The sequence below is a fragment of the Pleurodeles waltl genome, chromosome 5, assembly GCF_031143425.1.
Source record: "Pleurodeles waltl isolate 20211129_DDA chromosome 5, aPleWal1.hap1.20221129, whole genome shotgun sequence".
NCBI lineage: Eukaryota > Metazoa > Chordata > Amphibia > Caudata > Salamandridae > Pleurodeles > Pleurodeles waltl.
Genome location: NC_090444.1, coordinates 231,493,902 through 231,520,131, shown reverse-complemented (window position 1 = coordinate 231,520,131; position 26,230 = coordinate 231,493,902). Strand labels below are relative to the sequence as shown.

Here is a 26,230-nt window from a genome sequence, read left to right as displayed (position 1 = left end):
GCCACAGCTCCCGGAACCTGGTGGAGGCACGGAGACAGCCCAGGTGCAGGCACAACTGCAAAGCCAGGCCTCGAGCAATGACGCTCCCTCGTCTCATCGGATGACTTCGACGGACAGGGTGAAGTTGAAGACCTCTTTGAAGTTGTTACTTTTCTTCTTTTTGTGGAACTTACTGAGTGGGACCACTTCAACAAAGATCGAGAGCTCTGCGACGGATCCTGGGACCTTTCTCTTGACCGGGATCAAGACTATTGCGGCGTTGCACGTCAAGTGGGAAGGACCTTGAAGGAACACTCCCTCAAGGCTTTTGGGTGCATGGAGAGACAAAAGTGCAGATCTTTGCATGGTCGTCACACTCTAGGTACCGGAGACAGACCAAATGTGGGTCCGGACGTAACATTTGTCAGTGACAGACGTCGCAAAGCTTCAATCGAGCCTTTCTTGTTGACATCCATGCCACACCAGGAGAATGATCTCAAAAAGACTTTGACAAAAGGTAGAAAAAGGGTAGTCACAAAATGACTTGGGGGAGCTCTCTCCAGTTCTTCGCTGACAGGCAGAAAAAAACAGAACTGACATCATTGCCCTGGGTGGTGCACGTTACCTGTACGGACGATGCCAACACCACAAGGAGCTGAATGATGACACCTTATGTGTACAGGTACTGCCCAAGAAGAATTTTTAGATCTAGTCTAACGCCTGGGTAGAGTTCTAAGGTAAGGCATCTGAGCTAGAAGTCCTTAACAGATAATATCAGAGAACCTTTAACAGCAGAATAACACTAATCTATATGAAAAAGCACATTACAACTCGTTCATCCCAAATTCTAAGCTTGCTACAGAACTGCAGGGTTCATGCCAAAAGAATTTGTAGTGCGGATGCTAAAGCTTAGTTATGAATCAACGACAATGCATTTGTCTTCAACTGACTGGACTCAATGAACACAAGGCTATTATCCTGTCAGTGCACTAGCCAAGTCTCACAACTGCGGATGACTGTGGCCAGATACATGCTGCAAAAACACCAAGAAAGAATATGTATATGTAGATCAACTCAGAGATATCAACTTCAATCCTCTTTTTCCTTCTCTATTAAGGAAAAAAACATACCCTGTACCCACCTTATCTCTTTAGAGGGGTCAAGCTCACAAAATAACTGGACACATCTGAACTCAAAATGTGCACTTTGATTATTACCTTCCCCTCAGCAACAGATTATTTTCAGGTTTTTGCTAATGTGCTATAATATAAGTTTGGCAAGATGGCTGCAATAACACAAAATTATTTTCCAGGAGCCTTACACTTCCTCCTAAGAAAAATATGTCAAAAAGGATGTTACAGAAGGTCACCCACATAAAACATTTCTAGCCAAATAAAAACATACAAAAATGATTTCTATATTCAATCAGCAGAAACAGTCTTCCACCTCCAAAATTATATTGCCTTATTCAACTGTGACAACTAAAAAACAAATCTTTGGCGCCAATGTATCTAAATAACGTGACTAACCTTACAGTACCACTCCCATTACCTTCCTCCGTCTTCCTACAGAAAAGGAAATGAGGATGTCCAAGCTTCTATGCTCGCACACAAGGCTTTCCTCTTCACTTTTCAATAGTAGGAAACCAGCTTAGATAGACACATTCAGCATAGGCTTTACTCGAGAGATCATCTAAGTTCTGAATTCACTGACACAATGAAATTTAGTCATCAGGTTTTCACTGTTTTTGAATAACATTCTGCTGAATTACCTGACAGCATGTTTGGTGTACGGATTGGAGGGGCACTTACTGTGAATCACTTTTTTGTGGTGTGCAGTCAAGTGTGCCTCCTGAAGGCCACTTTGACTCTTCACTTGCATCCATAAAACAGTGCAGGAGTAGAGGCAAAGTATTTCATTCATTTACATAGGGAAGTGGTACATGTGCACCAGTTGCATCGATATTACACACCTGTTGCGCCCCCAGGGATCTTTAAGTAATACAGGCCCTGATGTTCTCATTGATCTACCTCTGTGTCATCTATTTGCTTCGTAAAACCCTGTCCTCATCACATCGTCATTTCTGACCTGGAATACAACAGTGCTGCATGTGGAGTATGGGTTCCTGGTGCTTTTAAGATGCAGCACTGTGGAATCTTACACCAGGAGTCCTAAATGCTAGATTTTTGTCAGGTATTCAGGGTATCATACTGCAATGCAAAAACCAAGTCAGCAGTGTGTGTGATCAAAGGATGATATAGGAAGAGGAAGGAGGAATTGTCAAAGTAGGTTTGTCAGAACATTCCCCACAAAGCTGTCCAAATGTGGTGCACCATTTGAATGAACACTATAAGGCTGATATTTCATTTTCTAGATGAGTATTTTCTTACGGATTCGAACAATACTTTCTAGACACTCTTCAAAAACCATCTTTAGCCAACTACAACTGTTACAGCTTCCATGTTTCCTATTCTCTTCCATATTTCCTATTCTCTTGCCACTCTTCATCCTAAGCAGAAAAGAACAGATTTAAAGGCCTTACATTTTGCAAAGGTCAATCGCTCCTTTGAAGAGAAATCCTCTTTAAAAGTAGGTGACCACAATGGTCTCAGCACCACTGCCATGTTCTACTTCTGCCAACGTACTCTATACCAAATTATCTGATACCTTTGCAGCAAGTTACTTTGAAATGCGTATCTATCCCCTTTTTTATACCTACTTTGTCCCCCTTTCACGGACCTTGTATATTTTCTCTCATTCCTATCTCTACTTCTTCCCCCTTACACAACCCTCGCCCTGATGAACTTGCAGCAGACTTGTTCACATCTCAGCTGCCTGGGAAATATTAAGTAAAGCTTCTTGAAAAAGGTTGAAAAGGCTTCCTACGCTTTTTTTTTTTTTTAGGCACGGCTCTGTTATTTCTGATGCTCATGTCTATTCTTTTGAAGAAAATGCCATCTGTGGAGACGTCACTGCAAAGATTACTTTCATTATTGTCCTAAAACGTAGGAGTAATCAAAACATAAACATCACCAACCAAACAGCACCCTAACCTGAGAAAGATGCCAACACCGGATCCACAGGTGTAGGTATGTGAAGTACATGCACCAACATCATCTCCATCCACCTCTGTCTGGCAGCAGTAACTCTGTGAGCATAGCATGGTTCCGCAAACAAGGCACAATGTTGGCGCCCTACCTTTATCACCTCCTGATTTCGGACACCTTTGACAGAAACCAAAGTAAAAAATTGGTTAGACAATGTTTACTAAAAGTCAACCTCAGAGGTAAAGAATGACATTGAATTACTTAACTATATGAAACATAACTGTAAAATGAAGGAATTCTATTCAAACAAGAAAAAGCAGGAGTAGGAAGTAAATATATTGCATTAACCAAAGATTATGATACATTTCAACTATTTCTCATCTTGTTGAGAAGATTAGAGACGGGGCCAAATTTCTATCCATTTAAAGAAACACAAGAAATGTATAATGCCCCAATAAGGGCTAAGTAAAGGACCCAACTTTAAGGACCTCCTGAAAAACAAAGTTATCTTTTAACCATGTTCTCTTGTATGTCATATAGGCCTATTGTCCCTTCTGTATTCTGATGGAGGCCTTGCCATGCCCTTCTTTGAATAGTACTACTGGGCATCTCCACTGTGTTATAGTGTTCTTACTGTAAAAGGAATTATAGACGGGTACCTCCACCCCATGCACGGACCCTCTGATTTTCTTATTGCCTAAATCAGCCTCCAGTTCACTGGTCTGGTAAGATCGGTCCTCACACCAATGTATATAGTATTTCACACAAATGTCTGAGCCCTGGAGAGGACAATACAAAACAATCAAGCTGTTCTCACTCTTGTTATTATGGTGGGTTCTTGAATTAAAAAATACTTACCTTTGCTAACAATCATTCTGGTGGGTACTCTAACAGCAATATCCTCACCATTTGAACATCCCAGACACCAGATTGGATCCAGAAAAGTTTTCATAGGTCTTCAATGCTGGTAGAAATTGATAGCTTTGCATCAGTGCCAGAAGTGATGTCATTGTGGCATCTTTAGCAACACATGGGGAACAGGGTCAAGACTGATTTGCATATGGCTGGGTCCAAACTGGAATGGTATGGGCAGCAAAAAAACGATGGATTAAACCCAGATCTGTGACTGGGGGTGAGTGTTTGCATTGTCAGCACTCAGTCCTTCATCCTTTTGTGTTGCTAATGTCGCCCTAATTGGGAAGGGTATGCCCAGACGTGGGTCCCGTGCTTCCCATGTCACTGGATTCAAGCTAGCCTGGCTGATGAAGGGTGAAACCCCAAAACCAGTCCCAGGATGCTTGTTTCCAGTCCAGGGAAGACATGGCCTGGCAGTTCGGGCTGGACTGTTCCCATGGGGAACAGGGTCAAGACTGATATGCATATGGCTGGGTCCAAACTGGAATGGCATGGGCAGCAAAAAAACGATGGATTAAACCCAGATCTGTGAGTGTTTGCATTGTCAGCACTCCGTCCATCCATGTGCACTCCCACTCACTGCACATGTATGTTTGGCCGGCCGGCCAAACACACGCGCAGAGGGCGGTCTCCAGCCCAGCCCGGCACCTGGGCCGGAGAGAGCCTGCACAGGCTCCCAGTCTGCCTGGGAGCGCCCTGGCTGGCTGGGTGCTCCCAGCCAATCCTGAGACTGCTCTGAGCAGTGTCAGGATTGGCCGTAGGGCAGGTTTGGAGCCTGCGCCTGCACCCAGAAGATGTTTGCTTTGACTATGGTAAAATGGGGTCTGATCCCTTCCAGAGGATCCTTTTTTGGCTTATGCATAGTAAGTTTTGATGAACACTACTTTTTACCTTGAAAGGATCCCCCCGCACCACTTTCCTTCTCGGCACAACAGCACCCAATTTTTAGAAACAGTTCCTGGGGGAAGAAAAGTTAGATTGTTTTACAGGTGAGTACAACACTTACAGTTCCAGTCTCTGGGGATTAGGAACCAGCAACACAGGGCCAGCCGGGTGCAGAGGTCAAAGAGTAGGCAAAATTAACATGGGCTCCTATGGAGACCAGGGGGCACTCTGTTTCAGATCTGCAGGCAGGTAAGTACCCGCGACTTCGGAGGGCAGACCTGGGGGGTTTAGAGGAGCTCTGGTGGGGGGGAAGGGGTGGAGGGGGATGGCACAAGCAAGCACCAAACATACACCCTCAGTGGCACTGGGGCAGCTGGGTGCAGGGTGCAAACAAGATTCTCTATAAGGGGGCCCCGGGGGTTACTCAGAGGCTGCAGGCAAGGCCCAGTGGGTCGTCTCAGGCATACCACATTTGGACAGGGTGTCGGTTTCTCCAAGGCCTGGGGCTGCGGGTGCGGGTCTTTAGTCATTGGATATCTTTGTCCAAAGTTTTCACATTCAGGGGGGAGTCCACAGGATTCCCTCTGCAGGCGTCGTCGTGGAGGGGTGGAGAGGTCTACCCAGGGTGGGCACTTGCTCAGAATCGCTGGGGATCTGGTTGGACCACCTGGACATCGGCCGTGGGAGTCAAGGCGCAGAGTGGTTAGGATTCACCAAATCAGAGTGAGGTTGGAGTCCTTAGTTGTTGGTTTCTTCTTGGACAAAGCAGCTGTCCAAAGGAGTTCTTGGTCCTTTTGGGGTGGGGCAGTCCTCTGGAGCTTGCAGAGGTTGGTGGTCCCGCTGGATGCGTCACTGTTCTTTTGCAGGTTCTTTAAAACAGGAGACAGGCCGGTAGGGCTAGGACCAAGTCAGTTGTTGTCTTCCTTCTTCTCTGCATGGGTTTCAGCTTAACAGTCCTCCTTCTTTCTTCTCAGGTCACCAGGAATCTGCGGAGCCTGGTTCAGGGAGGCCCTTAAATCCTAGATTTAGGGGCGTTTTAGGGGTCAGAGGGCAGTAGCCAATGGCTACTATCCCTGACGGTGGCTACACTCTCCTGGTGCCCACTCTGTTTGGGGAGGGGGGAACAAACCTAATCCTATTGGTCCCTGTCATCCAAACCCAGATGAAGGATTCCGAATGGAGGGGAATCACCTCAGCTCTAGACACCTTAGGGGTGATCCTGGCTGGGGTGGACACTCCTCCATGTTTTCCCTAATTTTCCCACTGGACTTGCCGCCAAAAGTGAGGTTTTGTCTGGAGGGCGGGCAGCTCCACTAGCTAGAGTGCCCTGGGGCACTGTAATCCAAGGCTTAGGTGTTACAGTTTTTGTAGGGGGGAGGTGTAAAGCACCTCAACCCAGGACAGGCTTTGTTTCTGACCACAGAATGCACAAAGGCTCTCACCCCCACATGGTCAGAAACTGGTCTGAAAGTGGCAGGCTGGCACAGACCGGTTAGTCCTACACTAGCAGTTTTGCTAACATACAGGGGGCGTCTCTAAGATGCCCTCTGTGTGCATGTTTCAATAAATCCCACACACTGGCATCAGTGTGGCTTTATTGTGCTGAGAAGTTTGATACCAAACTTCAAAGCATTCGGTGAAGCTATTATGGAGCTGTGGAGTTCGTAATGACAAACTCCCAGACCATATACTCAATATGGCTACACAACTCTTACAATCTCTAAGAATGGACCTAGACACTGTAGGGGCATATTGCTCATGCAGCTATGCTCTCACCTGTGGTATAGTGCACCCTGCCTTAGAGCTGTAAGGCCTGCTAGAGGGGTGACTTACCCTTGCCACAGGCAGTGGTTTGTGAGACATGGCACCCTGAGAGGGGTGCCATGTTGACTTTGCCTTTTCTCCCTACCAGCACACACAAGGTGCAAGGCAGTGTACGTGTGCTTGGTGAGGGGTCCCCTAGGGTGGCATAACACATGGTATAGCCCTTGGGGACCTTCCCTGGCCACAGGGCTCTTGGTACCCTGGGTACCTTTTACAAGGGACTCAACTTGGGCCAGGGGTGTGCCAATTGTGGAAACAAAGGTACAGTTTTTGGAAAAGAACACTGGTGCTGGGTCCTGGTTAGCAGGATCCCAGCCAACTTTTAATCAATGTTGGAATCAACACTAGGCAAAACGTGTGTGTGTACTGGTGGTGGTGGTGGGGGTAGCCATGCCAACAGTGGCACTTTCCTACAATGGACCTTCAAGACTATTACCATCTCCACTGCTTTCAATTCTTTTGAGACCTTCAATTACCTCACGCCCTACAACAATATGTACCCCCCTGAAGGGGATATCCCTCAGTACTCCCCCCTCTAGAAACTAAATAACTCCTAACCAACATAAAAGAACACAAATTGTTGGATATCTATCAAATGTTGTCCTGTAATGCACGTGGTTGTATAACTTGAGTGAGGGAAGTCTGGGAGGCTAACTTAGGGCTACATGACAACGACGACTGGTTAGAAGCATTGCCCACCCCGCATGAGACATTGATCACCTCACAATTTAGGCTCACTCAATTTAAAATCCTACACTGAATACAATACACTCGCACCAGACTATACAAAATGGGGTGGTTTGTACTTTTTTCCCACCCGTGCTGTGATGGCTCTTCCCTTTACCTGCTCTTGAAACAATTGCTGTGCATGCTTAAGCAATGCATGGAGGCCAGGGTATTGAAGAGGAAATCATCCTCCAATGGCTCAGAATGCATACTGACATTATGGAATGCAGCAGCCCTGGCCAAGACTTGGGTATACGAGGTGCTATCCTCCAAAGGAGATGGTTTTGAGGGGTAGCACTCAGGGGTATTGTCTGAGACAGGGGGGTCGTATAGGTCCCAGGGGTCTACATCATCCTGCGTTTGCACAGTATGTGTGGGTGACTGTGCAGTGGGTGTGCCAATTGGTGACCCTGTCCTTTGTGGCGAATGTGGGGGAGAAAGTTCTGGCAAAAAATGGTGAGTTGGTGATTTCTCTCTAATCACTTTAGCTCTTGGCTGATCAGTCTCAGTCTCTGTTTGTGGTTGAAAAGCCAGCTTTCTCTTGAATTTGAGAGGAGGGGCAGTTTGGATCTTTCCAGTATCCTTATGGATCTGTATCCGTGCCTGCGTTTGGTCAAACTCTTCAATGTCCAGCTCCTCTTCAAATCTGTGCCTCTCCTTCAGTTGTTTGGAGAGCCCATGTTCCTCTGTGTAAGAGGTCTTTTTCGGCTCCGAAGCCGGTTTTCTCGGCACCAAAATGCCCATGGTGATGGTTTGCCTTGGCTCCGAAAGGCTCTTTTGAGGCTTAGTCGATTCGACAAGCCTAAGTCAACTTTTTTTGACGCTGGGTTCTCGGCTCGAGTCGGAAGACTTCGGCATGATTTTGGCCTTTTTCGGTGCCGAAGGTGTTGCTTGGTCACCGCTTTTTTTATGGGTCGAGCCATAGCCTTCAGGCAGTGGCGTCCCGAGGCCTTATGTTTTTTCGGTTTGACTTTGGGGTTGGGTCGGGGCAGGCGTACTCACTTTTTTGGCCTGCTGTAGGCGGTCGGTCTCCGTCGGAGTCGTCCGAGTCCGATCCCTGGATGGAGAAAGCCATCTCCTCCTCTTCGGCGTCGAGGTGTTGCGATGATTTCGACGCCATCTGCATGCACCTCGCCCTCCTATCTCTTAAGGTCTTTTTCGACCGAAAGGCCTTGCAGGCCTCGCAAGTATCCTCTCTGTGCTCCGGTGACAGACACAGATTACAGACCCGATGCTGGTCTGTATATGGATACTTAGCGTGGCATGTCAGACAGAAACAGAAGGGGGTCCGGTCCATGAGGCTTCGACGACGTGTGTGTTCGGGCCAATCAGGCCTCAGCTGGGCACGGAAGCCCCGAAGCGGTTTCTCGTCTGTGTCGATAGAAGATCTTTCCCGAATGCAAACAATACCAACGCTTTTTTTGAGGATTTTAGTACTTTCCTGATTCGAATCACGGAGCGAAGAGGAACAAGTCCGAACCCGATGGCGGAAAGAAAACAATCTAAGATGGAGTCGATACCCATGCGCAATGGAGCCGAAAGGGAGGAGTCACTCAGTCCTGTGACTCGAAAAGACTTCTAAGAAAAACAACTTGTAACACTCCGAGCCCAACACTAGATGGCAGGAACAGTGCACAGCATGCATATCTGCAGCTACACATGCCATCGAACATATATATATATATATCAGCCAACACAGAAGCTGTCACTACAATGATGTCATAACAATGTATGCGGACTGAGCCAAGTAACCAGCAGCAGAGTACTAATATAAGAGAAAGGAAAATGTGGAGGTCATCACACATGCCCTAGTAAGATAAAGGCTATGGAAGCATTTAAACCAATGCCAAATGACTGAGAAGAACCCATCAGGTCGCTGATAACAAAAGCTTCAAAGAAGACAGCAGGTATGAAACCACATAGTTCTCCAGGGACGAAACCCCACAAAGTGGACGTCTGCAAACTGATAACAACACAGTTAAAAGCTAAATCAAGTGGCAACCTATAAAAGAACAATTGCTCATTATAGGAAGTAACGCCCCTACAGAAAACACAATTGCTTATTATAGGAAGTAACGCCCATACAGAAAATAGGAGACATTAAAATCTCCAGAAAGTCAAGGACAAAGCACATATACCTCCTACATTATAACAATGTATATAGGCATCTTCCGAAGGTAGTGAGTTACAGAGCAAAAGGGAATATACCCTCATGAATAAGAGAACCTTAACAATAACTCAAAAGCATTATTACAACCCTAGACAGGTAGAAATATTATGATACCCTAAAGAATAGAGTGAAAAGAACCAACCGAGGAGACTGCGTCCTTACGAAGTATTCCCAACACAAGACGGGATCATCATGTTCAAAGAACATGCATAAACAACTAGGTATTCACCAATCGAAGGAAGATAGCCATCAACACAGAAGATGACCACATGGCGGCGTTCTAGGAGGCTGACTCAGTATATGGTGTACACCTATAGGTGAGGCATCCTGTACTGAGTCCAGGCAACCCTTAGTGATAGTGTAGGAGGTTCTAGATAAACAGAGCTCTCAAAGGGGTAGCTGTGGAGAGCAGCTAATGCTTATCCAGGAAGGTGTAAAGGGGTTACAAATACCACATAGCTCAGTCAGTGATGTTCACACGAGAAACAACCACACCAGTGTTAAAAAAAATATTCTGTATTTATTGTAACACACACTAAAACTAACTTTGCTATATCTCCTAACTGGAGATATGATATTACAAAAATACACTTAGAAAAAGGTATGCACAGGCATATAATGACAGGTGTACCTGTGTATCTGTGGGCAAACTGTATACTAAGTAAATGGAATGTGAGGGTCGCTTCCAACCTAAACTACCACCCAAGGGACGTACTGGAACACCCAGGGTAAGAAAGAAGAATTCCCCAGTTTCATGTGTGCAGAGTTGCAATCCCTGGTTAGGTCTTGATAAAATAACTTGGGGAAGCTGCGGTTCGAGTTTTGTGGATTTGAGACCTTTCTCAGAGGCCCTGAGGATGTCCACTGGGACAAGGTAGTTTGGATAGTGCCCCTACCTCTAGATACCCAGAACAATGGAGTACCTACACCAGGGAGCCCTGGTGCATAGGGGTGAAGTTGTGTCGGAACCTCCTATTGAAGTCAATGGGGACCTTGGTTTTCCAGCTGCTGTTGTGACCCGTGGACCAGGTCGTGGAATCCGTGCAGGAGAGCAATGCCCTCCCTTCTAGGAGAGGAGTTTCTGTTGGAGGGTGGTTGAAGAAGTGCAGCTGTGGAGTTCAGGTGATGTAAGACCACCCCTGGAGTCGTCTACCAGCTGTCCCACACCAGTCCGAATGCAGAGGGGTCAGTCGTCAGTGGGATTACCAACAAGCCTTGGCAAATGCAGAGAAACATTGCACGAAGATTGCAGGATTTGTGAGGACCAGCAAGGTCCAGGTGACACAACCTTTGCATCTAAGTCAGGGCCAGCGCTCAGCAAGCAGGAACCATTGGAGCCCCTGGTGGACCCTCTGGCAGTAGGCACAGAGAGTCGTAGGGAGGCGTCAGCAGCAAAGCAAAGAGAGATGCCCACATCGCAGGAGTTACAGAGAGGACGTTGTTCTTGGAGTTGGAGAGTGCTGGAGGCTGGGGCTTCTTGGAGCTAGAAGGTCTTCAGACTGAAAAGCCAACAAGTCTTGGCAAAGACAAACGAACGCAGTGCACAGGGCTTCGAGTCAAGCAGCTCCAATGAAGGACCATAGACTTCTCAGTTGCAAAGAAGACAGGTCAAACCTCTGGAGAGCCACAGAACCACCACCTGTGTTGTAGAGCCTTGAAGAGTCCGTGGGACAGCATTATTCACAAACCAGTCGTCAACACTAAGGTGCCTGTGGATGCAGGCGTGAGACTCCTTCACTCCAAAGGAGATTCCTTCTTGCTGTCCTAAGTGCAGGCAGAGTCCTTCTGACTCTGGAGGATGCATGGCCACGGAGGTTGAGGAGGTCTTGCATAACATGGAAACAAAGTTGCAGTAGGAGCCCTCTTACTGGTTACAGTCTTGCTCTCAGTCCCAGCGAGCGAAGATCAGCAGCAGTTCTGGTGTCCAGGTTGCAGAAGTGTCTTGCAGACAATCTTGAAGTATTGCAGTGGAATCTAGGGTCACACCCTCAGGGGAGCCCTGAAGTAACCCAGGAAGGGGTTTGACACTTTCTGCAGTGACTCATCTATAGGGGGCATGGGAGGGGGTCAGGGACATCATCCAGCTGGACTAAGCAGTCCAATGCTCCCAGGGGCCTCTGCTCATCTTATTTCCAAGATGACAGAATCAAGTGGCCACCTAGCAGAGCTCTGTGCACCGCCCTAGGAGAGAAGCTGGACAGGGGGAGGTCACTCCCCTGACCTGTGTGTGGTTTCATGTCAGAGTGGGAGCCAGGGGCTCCTGCACTGGAGCAAACCGGTTTATGCAAGGAGGGCACCAAATGTGCACTTCAAAGCAGTCTGGTGGTGCTCACAGGTAGTCCCACCCCAGCAACACCTATTTCGAAGGGTGAGGTGGTCACACCTTTCCTCTACTGGAAATCCTTTATTCTGCCTTCACCTGCCTGAGTTAGGCTCGGTGGTAGGAGGGCAGAACAGTGTCTGGGGCCTGCAGCAGCACAGGCTGGCATGCAGATCCTGCAAGGCTGTACAGGTAGACATGGGGGATCCCCTAGGGAACCCCCAGAGTACATGATTTCATTCAGCTAGCACTGGGATTGGTGAAGTTGAATGATTCTAACAGGTTCGATACCAAACATGCCTAGGTTTGTGAAGCCATTATGTAGTTGGCATCTCATGTTGACCAGTATCCACTACATACCTTAAGATGGCTTCTCCACACTTAAAAAGCCCAGAAAATTGAGTCTGGGGTTTGTAGTGGCACCTCTGCTCATGCAGGGGTGCCATCACACCGAGAAACATGCACCCTGCCCTTGGGCTGAAGGGCCTACCTTAGGGGTGACAATGCAGTGACTATGATATAAGGTAAACCTTATATCTGGGGTGAAAGGTGCATGGCAGGCCTGTAGTCACAGTTTGCCTGGGTCCCGATGGGTGGCAAAACACATGCTGCAGCCTATGGGGGACGTCTGGTGAACCAATGTCCTGTGCACCTAAGTACCATATACTAGGGACTTACATGGGTGCACCAGTATGCCAATTATGAGGTGTAAATGTTACTTACCAACTAAATAAATGTGAGAGAACACTGACACTGGGGTCCTGGTTAGCAGGATCCCAGTGTACTACGGTCTAAACATACTGATACCAGGCAATAAATTAGGGTAACTGTCATAAAGGTGCTACTTTCTTACAGACGTCTCTAGAGTAAATATGTAGAAATCTGGAAGTCTTGGATGGAGTTTGGCCTCTTGCCTAAGAGCAGCCTATAGCAGCCAAGGTACAGGACTTTACCTCTAAGCAATAAGAAAGTATTACACATCTCCTTGAAAAGAAGACGTGTAAGGACAGCAAGACTGCCAGCATAAGAGAAAAATGCCATGAGCATGACTCACACAGACACAAAAAGAATTTGCACCTGTGTACTACTGGTGCTGGAGATACCAGCAGCTACAGCCCATGCTTCTGAAGTGGAGCAAGCAAAACAACTCTAGAAAGAAAAGCATAACAATGCTCCCATAGTAACAGCAAGAGAAACAATTCAAACAAAAGTTAGCTATGTTGCCACCGTGTGTGAAGTTTAGGCAGGATTCAAATCCCTACCCTGAATAGCCTGGCCCACCAGAGGCACAATACCTTGATATAAAAAGACAAAGATGCAAATGAGAGCCCAGACAATAAGGTTCCTAGGGAGAAAAAGACAAGTTCCCTATAAGGGATACGAAGATTACTACAAGATAGTAACGCCTATTAGGCATACAGAACATGCTCTACACAGAGCAGGGTACATACCATACCAGTACTGCCTCTTGAGCATGAAGTCTGTCTTTAGAGAAAAAGAAGAAACCCTGTGACAAAAGATGCTAAACCCACAAAAGGGTCTGTAGGAAAGTACCCTCTTTCTTCGCATGGTTACCCCCATTTTATGCCTGTTGTCAGTATGTTTGACTGTGTCTACTGGGTTCCTGCTAACCAGAACTCCATTGGTTGTGCTCTCTCCTTTAAAGGTACCCGCTTCTTCCCACAATTGGCATACTGGTCCCCCCATGTAAGAACCTAGTATATGGTGCCTAGGTACCCAGGGCTTTGGGGTTCCAGAGGATCCCTATGGGCTGCAGCAGTTTTTCTGCCACCCATAGGGGGCCCATGCAAAGAGTTCTGCAAGCCTGCCATTGCAGCCCGCGTGATACAGGTGCATGCATCAATTATCACTACAAGTCACTACACCAGGTCATTATAAGTCACCCCTGCGGTAGGCCCTCTCAGCCCACAGGGCAGAGTGCAGGTACCTGTGTATGAGGGCATTCCTGCCCTAGCAGAGGTGCCCCCACAAACTTCAGATCCATTTTCCTGGACTTTGTGAGTGTGGGGATGCCATTTTATGCGTGTACTGGACATAGGTCACTACCTATGTCCAGCTACATAATGGTAACTCCGAACCTGGGCATGTTTGGTATCAAACATGTCAGAATCATGCCCCAATACTGTTGCAAGTATGGGAAGTATGATTCCATGTGCTCTGGGGGCTCCTTTGAGGACCCCCAGCATTGCTACCACCAGTCTTACATGGTTTTCCAGGCAGCCCAGCTACTGCCACCTCTCAGACAGGTTTCTGCCCTCCTGCTGCTTGATCTGATCAAGCCCAGGAAGGCAGAACAAAGGATTTCCTTTGGGAGAGGGAGGTAACACACTCTCGCTTTGGAAATAGGTGTGACTGGCTTGGGAGGGGTAGCCTTCCGAAGCCACTGGTTTGCTTTGAGGGGCACATTTGATGCCCTCCGTGCATAAACCAGTCCACACCAGTTCAGGGACCCCCCAGTCCCTGCTCTGGCACGAAACTGGACCATGGAAAGGGGAGTGACCACTCCCATGTCCATCACCACCTCAGGGGTGGTGCCCAGAGCTACTCCAGAGGATCTCTGGGTTCTGCCATCTTGTTCCCAAGGTTGGCAGGGAACTCTGGGAGCATCTGAGTGGCCAGGCCAGGCAGGTGATGTCAGAGGCCCCCTGATAGGTGCTTACCTGGTTAGGTGACCAATCCCCTTTTCAGGGCTATTTAGGGTCTCTCTTTTGGGTGGGTCCTCAGATTCGGCTTGCAGGATTCCAGCAAGATTCCTCTGCAACCTCTGCTTCGACTTCTGGCCACTGGAACAGTGACTGGACCCTCCAGGAACCGACAAACGCTGCTACAACGAAGAAGAGTCGTCTGCAACTTTGTTTCCATGTCGCCTGCCAGCTTTGCAACATTTTCTAGGCCGTGTATCCCCAGAAGACTGCAACTCTTCAGCCTGCACAAGAAGAAGGAATCTCCCTTGGAGTGAAGGAGTCACTTCCTTGCAACCGCAGGCACCTACAACAAGCAATGACCTGGAGCTCCTCTCAACTAGAGCTGCGTGGATTCTGCATCACAAGTGGTGGTCCAGAATAATCCTCTTGCTCCTCTCTGCCAGCTGTCCAACTTTGGTGGAGGTAAACCTTTGCCATGCACTGTGTCTCTTGCAGCTACCAAGGCTTGTTTGGATGTACTCCAAGGGATCTTCAGGTGACGTGTACTCCCCCAGCACTCCATCCTGCAAAGCACAGCCTCCTGTGTGGTTCTCCTGCGTCGTGAGATCCTATTTTGTAGTGCTGCATGGGCTTCTTCTGCCACTCCTATGTCCCCATCCTGTGGGTGCTGCCTCTGCTCCTGTGGACTCGCTGCAACACTGAGGGTCCCCTGTGACTCCCCCTCCTGGGTTGAGTAATCCTGGGCCTTGCTGGTCCATGGCAGCACCTCTTTTCCACTAACCGCAAGTTTGCCTTTTCCAAGGCTTGTTGATGGAATTCCTGCACTGACACCCGTCTGCATTCTTCCTTCCAGCGTGGGGCTTCATCTGCAATGCTCCAGGGCTGCAGTGCTGACCTGTTCTTCATCACCGTCGACCAACTCCTGCATCCACAGCTGGGTGGGTAGTAGCCTCTATTCCTCCTGGACTCCACTGTGACTCCTGGACTTGTTCCCCTCTCTCCATAGGTCTTGCAGTCTTGTCCGGGTGTCTTATTTTTCCTTATTTTCCTCCTTTTGGGTGTTTTGGGGAAAACCCAGTGTTTTACTCCTGCATTCCTGTTCGCTGGGGGGTACTGTGTTACTTACCTCAGTACCCCCAGCTCCCCTCTATACATTTTACTTACCTAGGTGGGGGGTACCCTAGGCTCATTCTACTTTTTAATAAATGGTTTGTGCTCCCCCTAGGGTCATTATTGGTTATGACTATTTGCACTGTTTTCTAACCTTTTCTATGCCTGTTTCTGATTACTGGTGTATATATTTAGAGTATTACTTACCTTCTATGAGTGGGTTACCTGTCTATTATTTTGTGATGATTTGCTGCAAAAATAAAGTACCTTTATCTTTGTACAGCTGAGTGTTTTCTTTTATGTGTGTAAGTGCTGTGTGACTACAGTAGTATTGCATGAGCCTTGCATGTTTCCTAGATAAGCCTTGGTTGCTCATCAACAGCTACCTCTAGAGAGCTTGGCTTCTAGGCACTGTCTACACTTCACTGAGGGGATACCTGGACCTGGTATAAGGTGTAAGTACCTTAGGTACCCACAACACACCAGGCCAGATTCCTACAGGGTCACAAAGAATACACATCTCCCAGACAGCATACAAAAAAAGCTGTCAGTAACTGCCATAAGAAGAATGGGATTACCTGTAGAGGCAGGAACACTGTACCAGGTGTCACCAGAAGGTGGAATGGCTCAGACTGAGTGAACAAAGGGAGCTGAAACTTGGCTCAACAGAAAGTATAGGACTCCACACTGGAATGGCTCCATCTGTAAGTCATAAGAATAGACATTTATAAATCTTTTCCACCCTGGCTGTCCCTAAAATGTTGTAAGCAGGATCAGCATGAGTGCCGAACAGGTGGGCGCCATCAAAGGACATGTCTACCAAGGTGGATTGAACAGCCTCCTAAAAGCCAGAGTGGCATAGCCAGGCCTGACAACGCAGCACTACAGAGTGAGCCATGGCTAGCCCAGCTGAGTCTAGGGTATCCATACCACACTTTATGACAAACCTAGATGCCTCTTGTCCATCTTGGAGTGTCTGAACAAGTTTGTTCCGGGTCTCCTCCGGAAGCGAATGTAGCAGGCGGGCCAACGAATCCCAGAAGGCATGGGAAAGATGGCCCAAAATGCAAGAGGTGTTTATTGACCACAGTGCAGAGCTGGTTGAGGAGTAAATATTTCACCCACAAATCTCCAGCTCTCTGGACGCTGAGGTCAAGAGAGGCTGTAGCAGCATGCACCATGAAAGTTCTTGGAGTCGAGTGCTGGAAAAGACAAAGCTGGGTCCCCAGGGGGGGCAGGTGTCTATGGGCTATGGATCAGTCCACAGGGGCCCACATAGCAGACTTATCCCAGGCCCCTAATAAGAGATCATATAGTGCCTCACTGTAAAGAAGCACAGGCTCTATGCCTGTTTCGCCCTGATGAAGCACTGTTACCAAGGGATCAGTGGTCACCTCTACAAAAAGGGGAGCTGCAACTCTAAGGCTGCAGCTGCCCTCTTTAGCACCTCGGTAAAGGACGAGCTGACCTCCATCACAAGTCCGGAGGGGAAAAGAGGTCAGAAGCCAGCGAGGACTCAAGGCCACTAGCCTCACCTAATTCCGCAGCCATCTAAATTCCAGAGGAGGCTGGACAGTCTCGTCCACAGGTTTGCAAAACCCCATCTCCTCTCCTTTACCACCAAAAGCCAGTACTCCCGAAGGTAAAACAGCAAGTGATTGATGGGAAGGAGGAGGGAAGGTAACCGAGCCGGGTGGCATTGTCGGCACCGCATCAGATGCCTTCTGGCGTAAGGGTGGCATTGTCCTGGCATCGGAAACAGTAATTGGCTCGGCATCAATCGGCGCCACCAACATCAACTGATTGAGCTCTGGCCTCGCAGGTGGAAACCCTGAAGGGCTGTACACTGGAGCCGGTACGGATCCTATTATGGACCCAGAGGGCCTATCTGATGCCGAGGATGAACCCGTCGCCATGGAGTCAGGTAGGATACCTGTCACCCCCTTGGACAAGGAAGCACGCCAGAGGGAGGATGGGGTCCGCAGACGGCAGAAGGGGATTGTAATAATTCTGCATCTGGGCCAGAGACACCCTGGCTCCAGGGAAAGCAGGGAGGCACTGGGTGAACTTGCCGACTTCTCGACCCAGGATCCGGAAAGGGCATCAGCAACAATAGACTTACCTTACGAAAGGCAGATGCCGCGATTTAGACTGCTCTCATTTCGCAGTCTGGTCTACTGACTTCAAGGGTGATGTAAAAGAGCTCCTGGAGAGAACTTGAGACCGCACCCTGGACCTGGAGTGAGAGCGGCGCGGTGCCTCTACCAGATGCACAGCCAAGATCTTCATACTTCGTTCCCGCAACACCTTTGTATGCAAAGCAACAATAGTAGCCGCAAATCTCGGAGTCATGGTGACCCCGAGGCACCAAATAAAACAGTATGAGGGTCCATGGCCAACATCTGCCCTGCCATAGGACCAACAAGGTTTAAACCCTGATGACAAAGAAAAAAGAGGTACACTGATCCCTCAACAAGGAAGATAAAAACTATATATATTTTTTCGAGATTGGACGAGTTGACCAGAGGAACTCCGGCTCAGCGTTGTAGTATGGAAAAGGAGGAACGGACGCCAGCACGTCTGGGAGGGGATTATATGGACTCTGTCAACATCACATTCGGTCTACTGATGCACAGAAGTACTGCGAGGGAAGACATTTTCAGATCCAGTCTGGCACCTGAGGAAGAATTCTGAGTTAAGGAATCTTTGTCTCTATCAGATAGCACCTCTTGCCTTAATGAACAGCCAAAATGTCGGTTGACAGGGAAGTTAGGGGGCGGGGGCAAGGCATACCAGGGTTTAGTCCAAGTGCCCAACAACACATCATTGAGGGCCACCCTGAAATGCAAAAGAGTTTTGATTATTGCCGGCCTGCAGGACCTCAGTCAGTACTTATGTTTCTATTGCCAAAGTAATGAGGTGGATGTATAGGACATAAGCAGCCCCCCTAATTTCAGTGGCGAAAGACATACTTTCTTCTTTTGCTAGTCCAGGAGGGGAATCCAATCCAGTATCATTACAGGTGTCAAGCCCACTGGCATTCACACATGCTGTGTTCGAACTAACAACCAGATTCTGACTTAAACATTTTTAAAATACTTATAATTTTTTGCAAACATATCTTTATAGATTGTATTATTTATCCATCTAATATGTTAGGGAAGCAATGGGGTAGGTGTCAAGGATTATTTTTAATTTATTCAACTATTATCGTTGTAGGAAGCTGGCTCTGTATATACTATACCAAAATTGGATATACTGTGCACAAATTACAGGGGTTCCCCAGAGGCATAACAAAGGCTAAAATAGATAATACTAATGCTGTCTTTTGTGGTAGTGTGGTCGGGCAGTTATGCTTATCAGAGGGTAGTGCAAAATATTTGTTGTACACACACAGTCAAGAAATGAGGCACACACTCAATGACTAACTCCAGGCCAATGTTTTTATATAGCAAAAATATATTTTGTTATTTTATTACTAGAACAAAAAGGTCTTTGTTGCAGGTAAGTACAGTTGTAAGTATCAAGCATATGCCTCAAATGTAATATGCTTTAGTTTTGCAGATAAAGCAGTTACAAGTATCACTTTGCAATTTTAAAATTTGACAGTGCAAATTCTCATAGGAACCAATTCAGTCCTAAGGGAGGAAAAGTGTTAGCACAGTTAACAGACAGGTGATCAACTTACAATCCCATTCTTCGGGGGTTACGATGTCCACAGGTCAAAGTTCAAGGTGACCCCAAAAGTGCACACCAGCGACACAGGGCCGGCCAGGTGCAGAGGCCAAAGTTGGTGTTGGGTTTTCAATGGAATCCTAGGAGGACTGGGGGGCACTTGGAAGAAAACAGATTGCAGGTAAGTACCCGCAGTTTCAGGACACAGGCCTGGGGGTTTTAGGTCAGTGACGGGAGGGGCACAGGTCAGCACCAAACATACACCCTTAGTGGCAGAGGGGTAGCCAGGTGCAGAATGCAAACACAGCGTCGGGCGCCCAATGCTTTTCAATGAGGGAACCCTGGGGGTCAAGATGCTGCAGGCTTGGCCCAGGGGGTCAGTTTTGGAAAACCAAAGGCTGGACATGAGGGAGAGGCGTCCGCTGGATGTTGCTGGACCATCGGTCGGAGTCCCCAAGACTAGGGAGCTGCGGATGCAGGGGTACCTTTGGGCCTCAGGAATCCTCATCAGATCCATTTGCGGTCAGGTCCTATGGATTCAGGCTGTAGGAGTCGTCGTGTTGGCCAGGAGGGGTCAACCCAGGATGGACTTGAGGTAGGAATCGCCTGGCGACCTTCTCTGGACCGGTGGGCCACTTGGACTCCGGCTGTGGGCATCGGGTGCAGAGTGGACAGGGCTCGCGGATCCAGGGCAGTTTTTGAGTCCTTTTGGAAGGTTTCTTCCACTGTCCTCTGGAGCTCTTGGTCCTCTGCTGGGCAAGCAGTCCTTTTTGGGGTTTGTAGCAGTCAAGGGTCCTGCAGGATGCATCGCCTTTTGTAGCAGGCAGACAGGCTGGTGGGGGGCGAGGGTGGGGGGTGTGAATGTTGGTGGAGGCAAGTCAGTTTTTGTTTGGAGTCTTCACTGCTGGGGTCAGCTTTGTAGTCCTTTCTAGAGGTCACCAGGAATCTGGTGAATAAAGTACAGAGGTGCCCCTAAATACTAGAGTTAGGGGCGTTACAGGGGTCAGAGGGCAGTAGCCAATGGCTACTGTCCCTGAGGGTAGCAACACTCTTCTTGTGCCCATTCCTTTTGTGGAGAGGGGCACACTCCTATCTCTATTGGTCCCTCTCCTCCAAAACAGGATGGAAGATTATGCAAGGAGGTAGTCACTTCAGCTCTGGACACCTTAGGGGTGGTCCTAGCTGCAGTGGTGACACCTTGTTTTACCTAATTTCCCCGCCAGACCTGTTGCCAAAAGTAGGGCCTGCTCGGGGGTGGGAATCTCTATAAGCTGGAGTGCCCTGGGGCACTGTAACAGGAGACCTGAGCCTTTGAGGCTCACTGCCAAGTGTTGCAGTTCCTGCAGGGGAGAGTTGTGAAGCATCTCCACCCAATACCATCTCCACCCAGGCTTTGTTCCTGGTCACAGAGTTCACAAAGGCACTCACCCCATGTGGCCAGAAACCGGTCTGGATGTGGCAGGCTGGCAGAAACTAGTCAGTCTAGCCCCAATAGTTGGGCTGGTATACAGGGGGCATGTCTAAGATGCCCTATGTGTGCATTTCTCAATAAATCCCACACTGGCATCAGTCTGGATTTATTGTGCTGAGAACTTTGATACTAAACTTCCCAGTATTCAGTGTAACCATTATGGAACTGTGGAGTCAGTGTTCGACAAACTCTCAGACCATATACTCTTTATGGCTACCCTGCACTTACAATGTCTAAGAATTGGCTTAGACACTGTAGAGGCATAGTGCTCATGCAGCTATGCCCTCACCTGGGGTATAATGCACCCTGCCTTAGGGCTGCAAGGCCTGTTAGAGGGGTGACCTACCTATGCCACAGGCAGTGGTTTGTGGGGCATGCACTCAGAGGGATGCCATGTTGACTTAACCTTTTTCTCTCCACTAACACACACAACCAGCAACGGCAATGTGCTTGTGTTTGGTCGGGGTCCCTTATGGTGGCACAATACATGCTGCAGCCCTTAGGGACCCTCCCTGGCTCCAGAGCCCTTGGTACCTTTTACAAGGACTTAGCTATGTGCCAGTGGTGTGGCAATTGTGGAAACAATGGTACAGTTTAGGAAAAGAACACTGGTGCTGGTGCCTGATTAACAGGATCCCAGCACACACTCAGCCAAGTTAGCATCAATTCCAGGCAGAAAGTTGGGGGAGGGGGGCGGAAACATGCCAAAAGGGGCACTTTCCTACAATCCTTTTATAAGGAACCATTTTCATACAGATACTTAACTCGAAATGCTTATTATTAGCGATGAAAAATAATGGTTAGAGGTAATTTAGGTCTTGGGATCCCCTGACTAGCCATCCCACTGGCCTTTTGAAGGTCCATGTACCAATTGTCTTCATTACAGGGCAAGGCAAACCATTACCCTTCCTCACAACTGTTGTCTCCATATGGCTGTCTCTGATTGGAGCCGGAGCTAAAAAGCTGATGAAGTATCTGTGGTAGCAGAATTGTGTCCGAGTCTGATGGATTCAGCATGGGTTCCGCCACTTACATTCTGTATGCGGCCTCGGTCGTGACAAAGTCGGCTCGGAGTCTGAATGTGTTGCAGCTCCTGTTCTGGCAACCACAAAGATGATCGGCCATGGGAATGACTTATGAAGTAGGTCAGCACTCCCAACTTTGGTCTGGAGCAGGACTGCAAGGATCTTTCCAGTGCTTTGCCATATAGAGCTGTGGGTTCTCGGATGGCCTTCTGGTTTACCTGGTTGTGCGCCAAACAAATACCAGAGAGACACATTGTGGAGACATGTAAGAAACATCTGTTTGCGACTTCCCTTGCACACTGGAAAATTTGCAGAAGAATCTCTTTAGAGTACAGTAAGGAGGAGCGGACCTCCGGATCTGCGTCTGAAGGCACAAAGAAAGGTGATGTTAGTGCGCATGAGTTGTGTTTATATGCGGCTCTCAACATCACTTTTGGAGCGGAACAAAGTTGATGGGGAGCCACACACCACCACCTACTGGCATGCTGGGGCACTGCTTTTTGAGTTTTCTAGATTCATTCTGGCAACTGGGGACATTCACAAAGTGAAAAGTCTGCAGTTAGTAATATCCATGAGCATTTCTTTTTACTCCATTTTTCTTTTTTTACACAGTGTCTGGTGTGTCAGGACAAGTGAAGGGAGAAACTGTGACAACTTTATAAATAGGGCAAAATATAGGACACTAAATAGAATATGTGGCCACTTGTCTGTTGACACCTCTATTTACTGAAATGAATACTTTTCTTTCTGCTGCTATTTTGGCATCTTCTATTTTCTTACATTGCATTTTGTTTCCTGAAGTACAATGTATATCACAAAAAATACACTACAATTATTTATATTTAAGGCACACTTACGAGAAATTCGAGGCTTGGTTAATGAGACTGCTGTAGTCTTCTGGGAGATCTATTAATCTGTTTGACTCTCGTGGAAAGCTGAAAGAAAATACAATAAATAGAGGTTTTAGAAATAACTATACTAAGTGTAACTTCTATTTATTATGCTTGATGTTTTCTTAAAAATTTAATTTTCAACAGTAGTAAACTAGAGATTTTTCAACAAAGCAATGATTTAAATTAGGACTCATTATTTCTATTATATTCTTTATTATTAGTATTGCTCATATGAAACTATTCTTCATGAAGTTGTCTTTTTTTTTTTTAGCATACATGTAATGTAATGAAGCACATTTATAAATACATTCCTACATATGTCATCCTGGTATGCATTTTAATTGAGGACTACAGTTATATCTGTAAACTAGTTTAGTCTGTATGTCACACTTCTATGGCTTTCTAGTTTACTTTCAGTCCTTTTGCATGTCGTCATATTTGTAAACCAATTTAGTGCGTATGCCCTGCTTGTATGACTTTTTAGTGTGCTTTCAGTGCTCATTTGTCCAGCGTATATAAACAATTAACTGTAAGATTTCTGGTTTTAGCTCAGCTGCTTATTCAAATTTCCTTCTCTATCTATAATCTATCATTTTCCATTTATCTATCATCTATCTTTGTAAACCCCTTTGCCTATCTACGTTTGCAAACCTATCTATCTATCTCTCCATCCATCTATCTATCTCTCCATCTATTGCTCTATCTCTCTAAATTGCTGCAACTCTACCTAGGCAACCTTATCCATCTCTGTAACTATCTCATTCTATTAAACTGTCTTTTTACTTATTTATACCAATTAATCTATCTAAACTATGCAACACGATCTATCTATACTGTTGTGAGGACATCTTGGACCCGAGTTACTTCACCCATTTTAGTAGCTTCACATCATATTTTACATACATTACATCAGAACTGTGCTTCTAGCACAGTGTGGGTTTATAATATGTGATGCACAGATCCGAAAGGGGGAGAGAAGCATTTGAGCCGTGACCATCCTGAGATGAATGCTGTATACGACATGCAGCTTTGCTGGCGCTAATCATCCAGTTTCCTGTGAGGATGGCCATCCAACTGCAAGCTAACTCCTGACACTATCTCCAGGTATGGGGCTAAGGCTAATCCTTTAGATCGGGCCAGGCTGAAGGGTACAACCGTTATGCTCTCTCTAGAGTCTTAGGGTGAGGAAAGGACCTCTAAAACTAATTTACCATGGCTGGATTATTCCTTGTCCTCTCCATGTTCATAATGCTGATTACTTTGCTTTGTTCCATCTGCCTAATTCTCAAAGCCCATTTTCTTTATGCAAGATTGCTAGTGTTTTAATAAATGTATTAAACTCTTATCTCATATCTCTCTTGTGTTTGCCTAGGCATACACAAGTAATTTGATGAAAGGGTAAGATGTGTTTCCATGACTTCCCTGGGGAGCCACAGTGTCATGTTAAGGCTGCTGGAGGAACCTACCTCTCTATATGGTGCGCTAAAAAGAAGTACACCATGCAGAGGGTCCAGTGGATCCCCAATTGTCTGACAGAGGCAAAACTGATAATACTAAAGCTGTCCTTTGTGACAGTGTGGGCGAGCAGTTAGGCTTATCAGAGGGCAGTGCCAAGCACTTGTATTCACAGAGGCCATAAATGAGAGACCCTCTCAAAGAATAAATCCAAGACCAATTTAGAAATATAAGACTTCTTTTCATATATGTTTGAAAACCAAGACTTTGCAAAAGAGTAAGTACTGAATTTGTTTTTACAAGTTACAGGCAAGTAAAGAGTTCAAACTTGTGCGCCTTTACGCACAATGCATTCCTGTGGAGAGAAATATCAATAAATCAAAAAGCTAACTACAGTTGGTTTCAGAGGCTCACCTTCTGTAAGGGCCCAAGTAACAAAGTACTAACAACAGTTCGTTGGGAGTTCCCTGAATTCCACTGGGAGGAGGGTGCTGGTGAGGTGAAATCTGGGCGCTACACAGAAGTGGGGGGCAACTGGAAACAAGTTGCACATGGGGACAAGTCAGAGCGCTCCCACACAGGGGCTTGGGTCTCAAGGGGCCTTAGAGCACGGGGGCACAGCTGGTTCTTCGGGATCCAGTCAGGCAGCTCAGGCGCAGAGTGGATAGGGCGGCTGGGCTATGTGTGCAAAAGTGCACCTCGCGATCAGGGACAACCAGCTGGCAATGGCAAAATCAGGACAGCGGGCCACTAATGAAGTGGGTGCTAGTGATTATGACGTCCCTCAATGGCTGCTTGGTGCTGGTGTAATGAAAATCCTGACTGCACCCGAGCTATTGGTGCAGGAAGTCTGGTACCTTGGGAATTGGTGCTGCACGGCTCCGGTGGGTTCTGCTGTCACCAAAGTTGGGAGGGGAAGGGGTGTGTGTTGGCGGGGGGAGGGTGTCCTGGTCCACCAGAGCATGGGTACCTCCTTCTGGTCATCTGCGGCATTGGTCGGGGAGCGAGCTGCAAGGCGGTGGACTAGACTCTGCCTTTCGGTCCCTGCAGACTGCAGGGAAATAGCTCCTCCACTTCAAGGGAGACTGGTGGTGGTTTTGAAGTGCTGGCAGGCTACCTGAGGCTTTGGTAGTTCTCCAGCTCACAGGGTGAGTCACTCTGTTGCGATTGTCGAGAGAGGTGCAGACAGGCACGGTTTTGCACCAAAATGTCCACAGCTCTTCTGCTGTACTCCAGAGGCTGTGTCTCTTCTTCATCCTTCTTCTGATTTGTAGAATCTGAGTTTGTGGGTCAAGGTTGCCACCTAAATACTCTATTTAGGGGCATTACCAGGAGAGCAAGGTAGCAGCCAATGCGTTGCCTACTTGTGGGATGACTACACCCTCTATATGACAATTTCCGCTGGGAAGCACACATAAACTTGACCCTAAAATACTAATTCCATCCAACACAAGATAGAGTAATTTGAAAAGTGATGTCCACATCAGCTGGTCCACTTTAGGGATGGGACTGGCATGATGTGCACACACCTCCTAATCTTACAAATTTTCCAGCCTGTCTTGCCCCCAAGAAGTGGGGTCAGGACAGGGGGTCTTCTTCGCCATCTGGAAAGACCTGGGTGGCACAACAAAGGCAGCTGGTCCTTTGAAGCATTCTGTCCTGGAAAGTCCATCCTGCCTTGAAGAGGTGATAACATCCCTGCCCAGAGAAGGCTTTGTTCCTGGCCTCCGAGAGCGCTGGCTCTCTCCTCAGGAGGTCAGACATCTGTCTAGAGTGGCTGTACTGGTTTAGACTAATCAGTTTACACACTAGCAGTTGGGTACATTTTCAGGGACTACCTCTAAGGTGCCCTCAGAGTTCATGTATTAATAAATCAGTCACTGGATTTAGTGAGGGTTTATTAATACAAGATGTTTGATACCAAGCATCTCTAGTTTCAGTGAAGCCATCATGGCTGGGGAACTCGTAATGACTAGTGTCCAGCACATGCAATCAATATGTGTTCCCTGTCCACGTAATATTTCTCAGAATCATCAGACATATCAGGTGCATATCTTCTCATGCAGATA

The 26,230-nt window shown here is 47.3% G+C and overlaps 1 protein-coding gene across 3 annotated transcripts in view; it reads right to left on the bottom strand.

Annotated features, from left to right (window-relative positions):
• Positions 1 to 26,230, bottom strand: part of UBR2 (ubiquitin protein ligase E3 component n-recognin 2) — a 1,248,744-nt gene that overhangs the window by 42,271 nt on the left and 1,180,243 nt on the right. For all 3 annotated transcript variants that reach the window (XM_069233963.1, XM_069233965.1, XM_069233964.1), the window contains exons 44-45: positions 22,671 to 22,748; positions 3,033 to 3,203 (exon numbers count right to left, since the gene is read on the bottom strand). In XM_069233963.1, the coding sequence (XP_069090064.1) occupies positions 3,033 to 3,203; positions 22,671 to 22,748 (249 nt within the window). The remainder of the gene's footprint in view (positions 1 to 3,032; positions 3,204 to 22,670; positions 22,749 to 26,230) is intronic.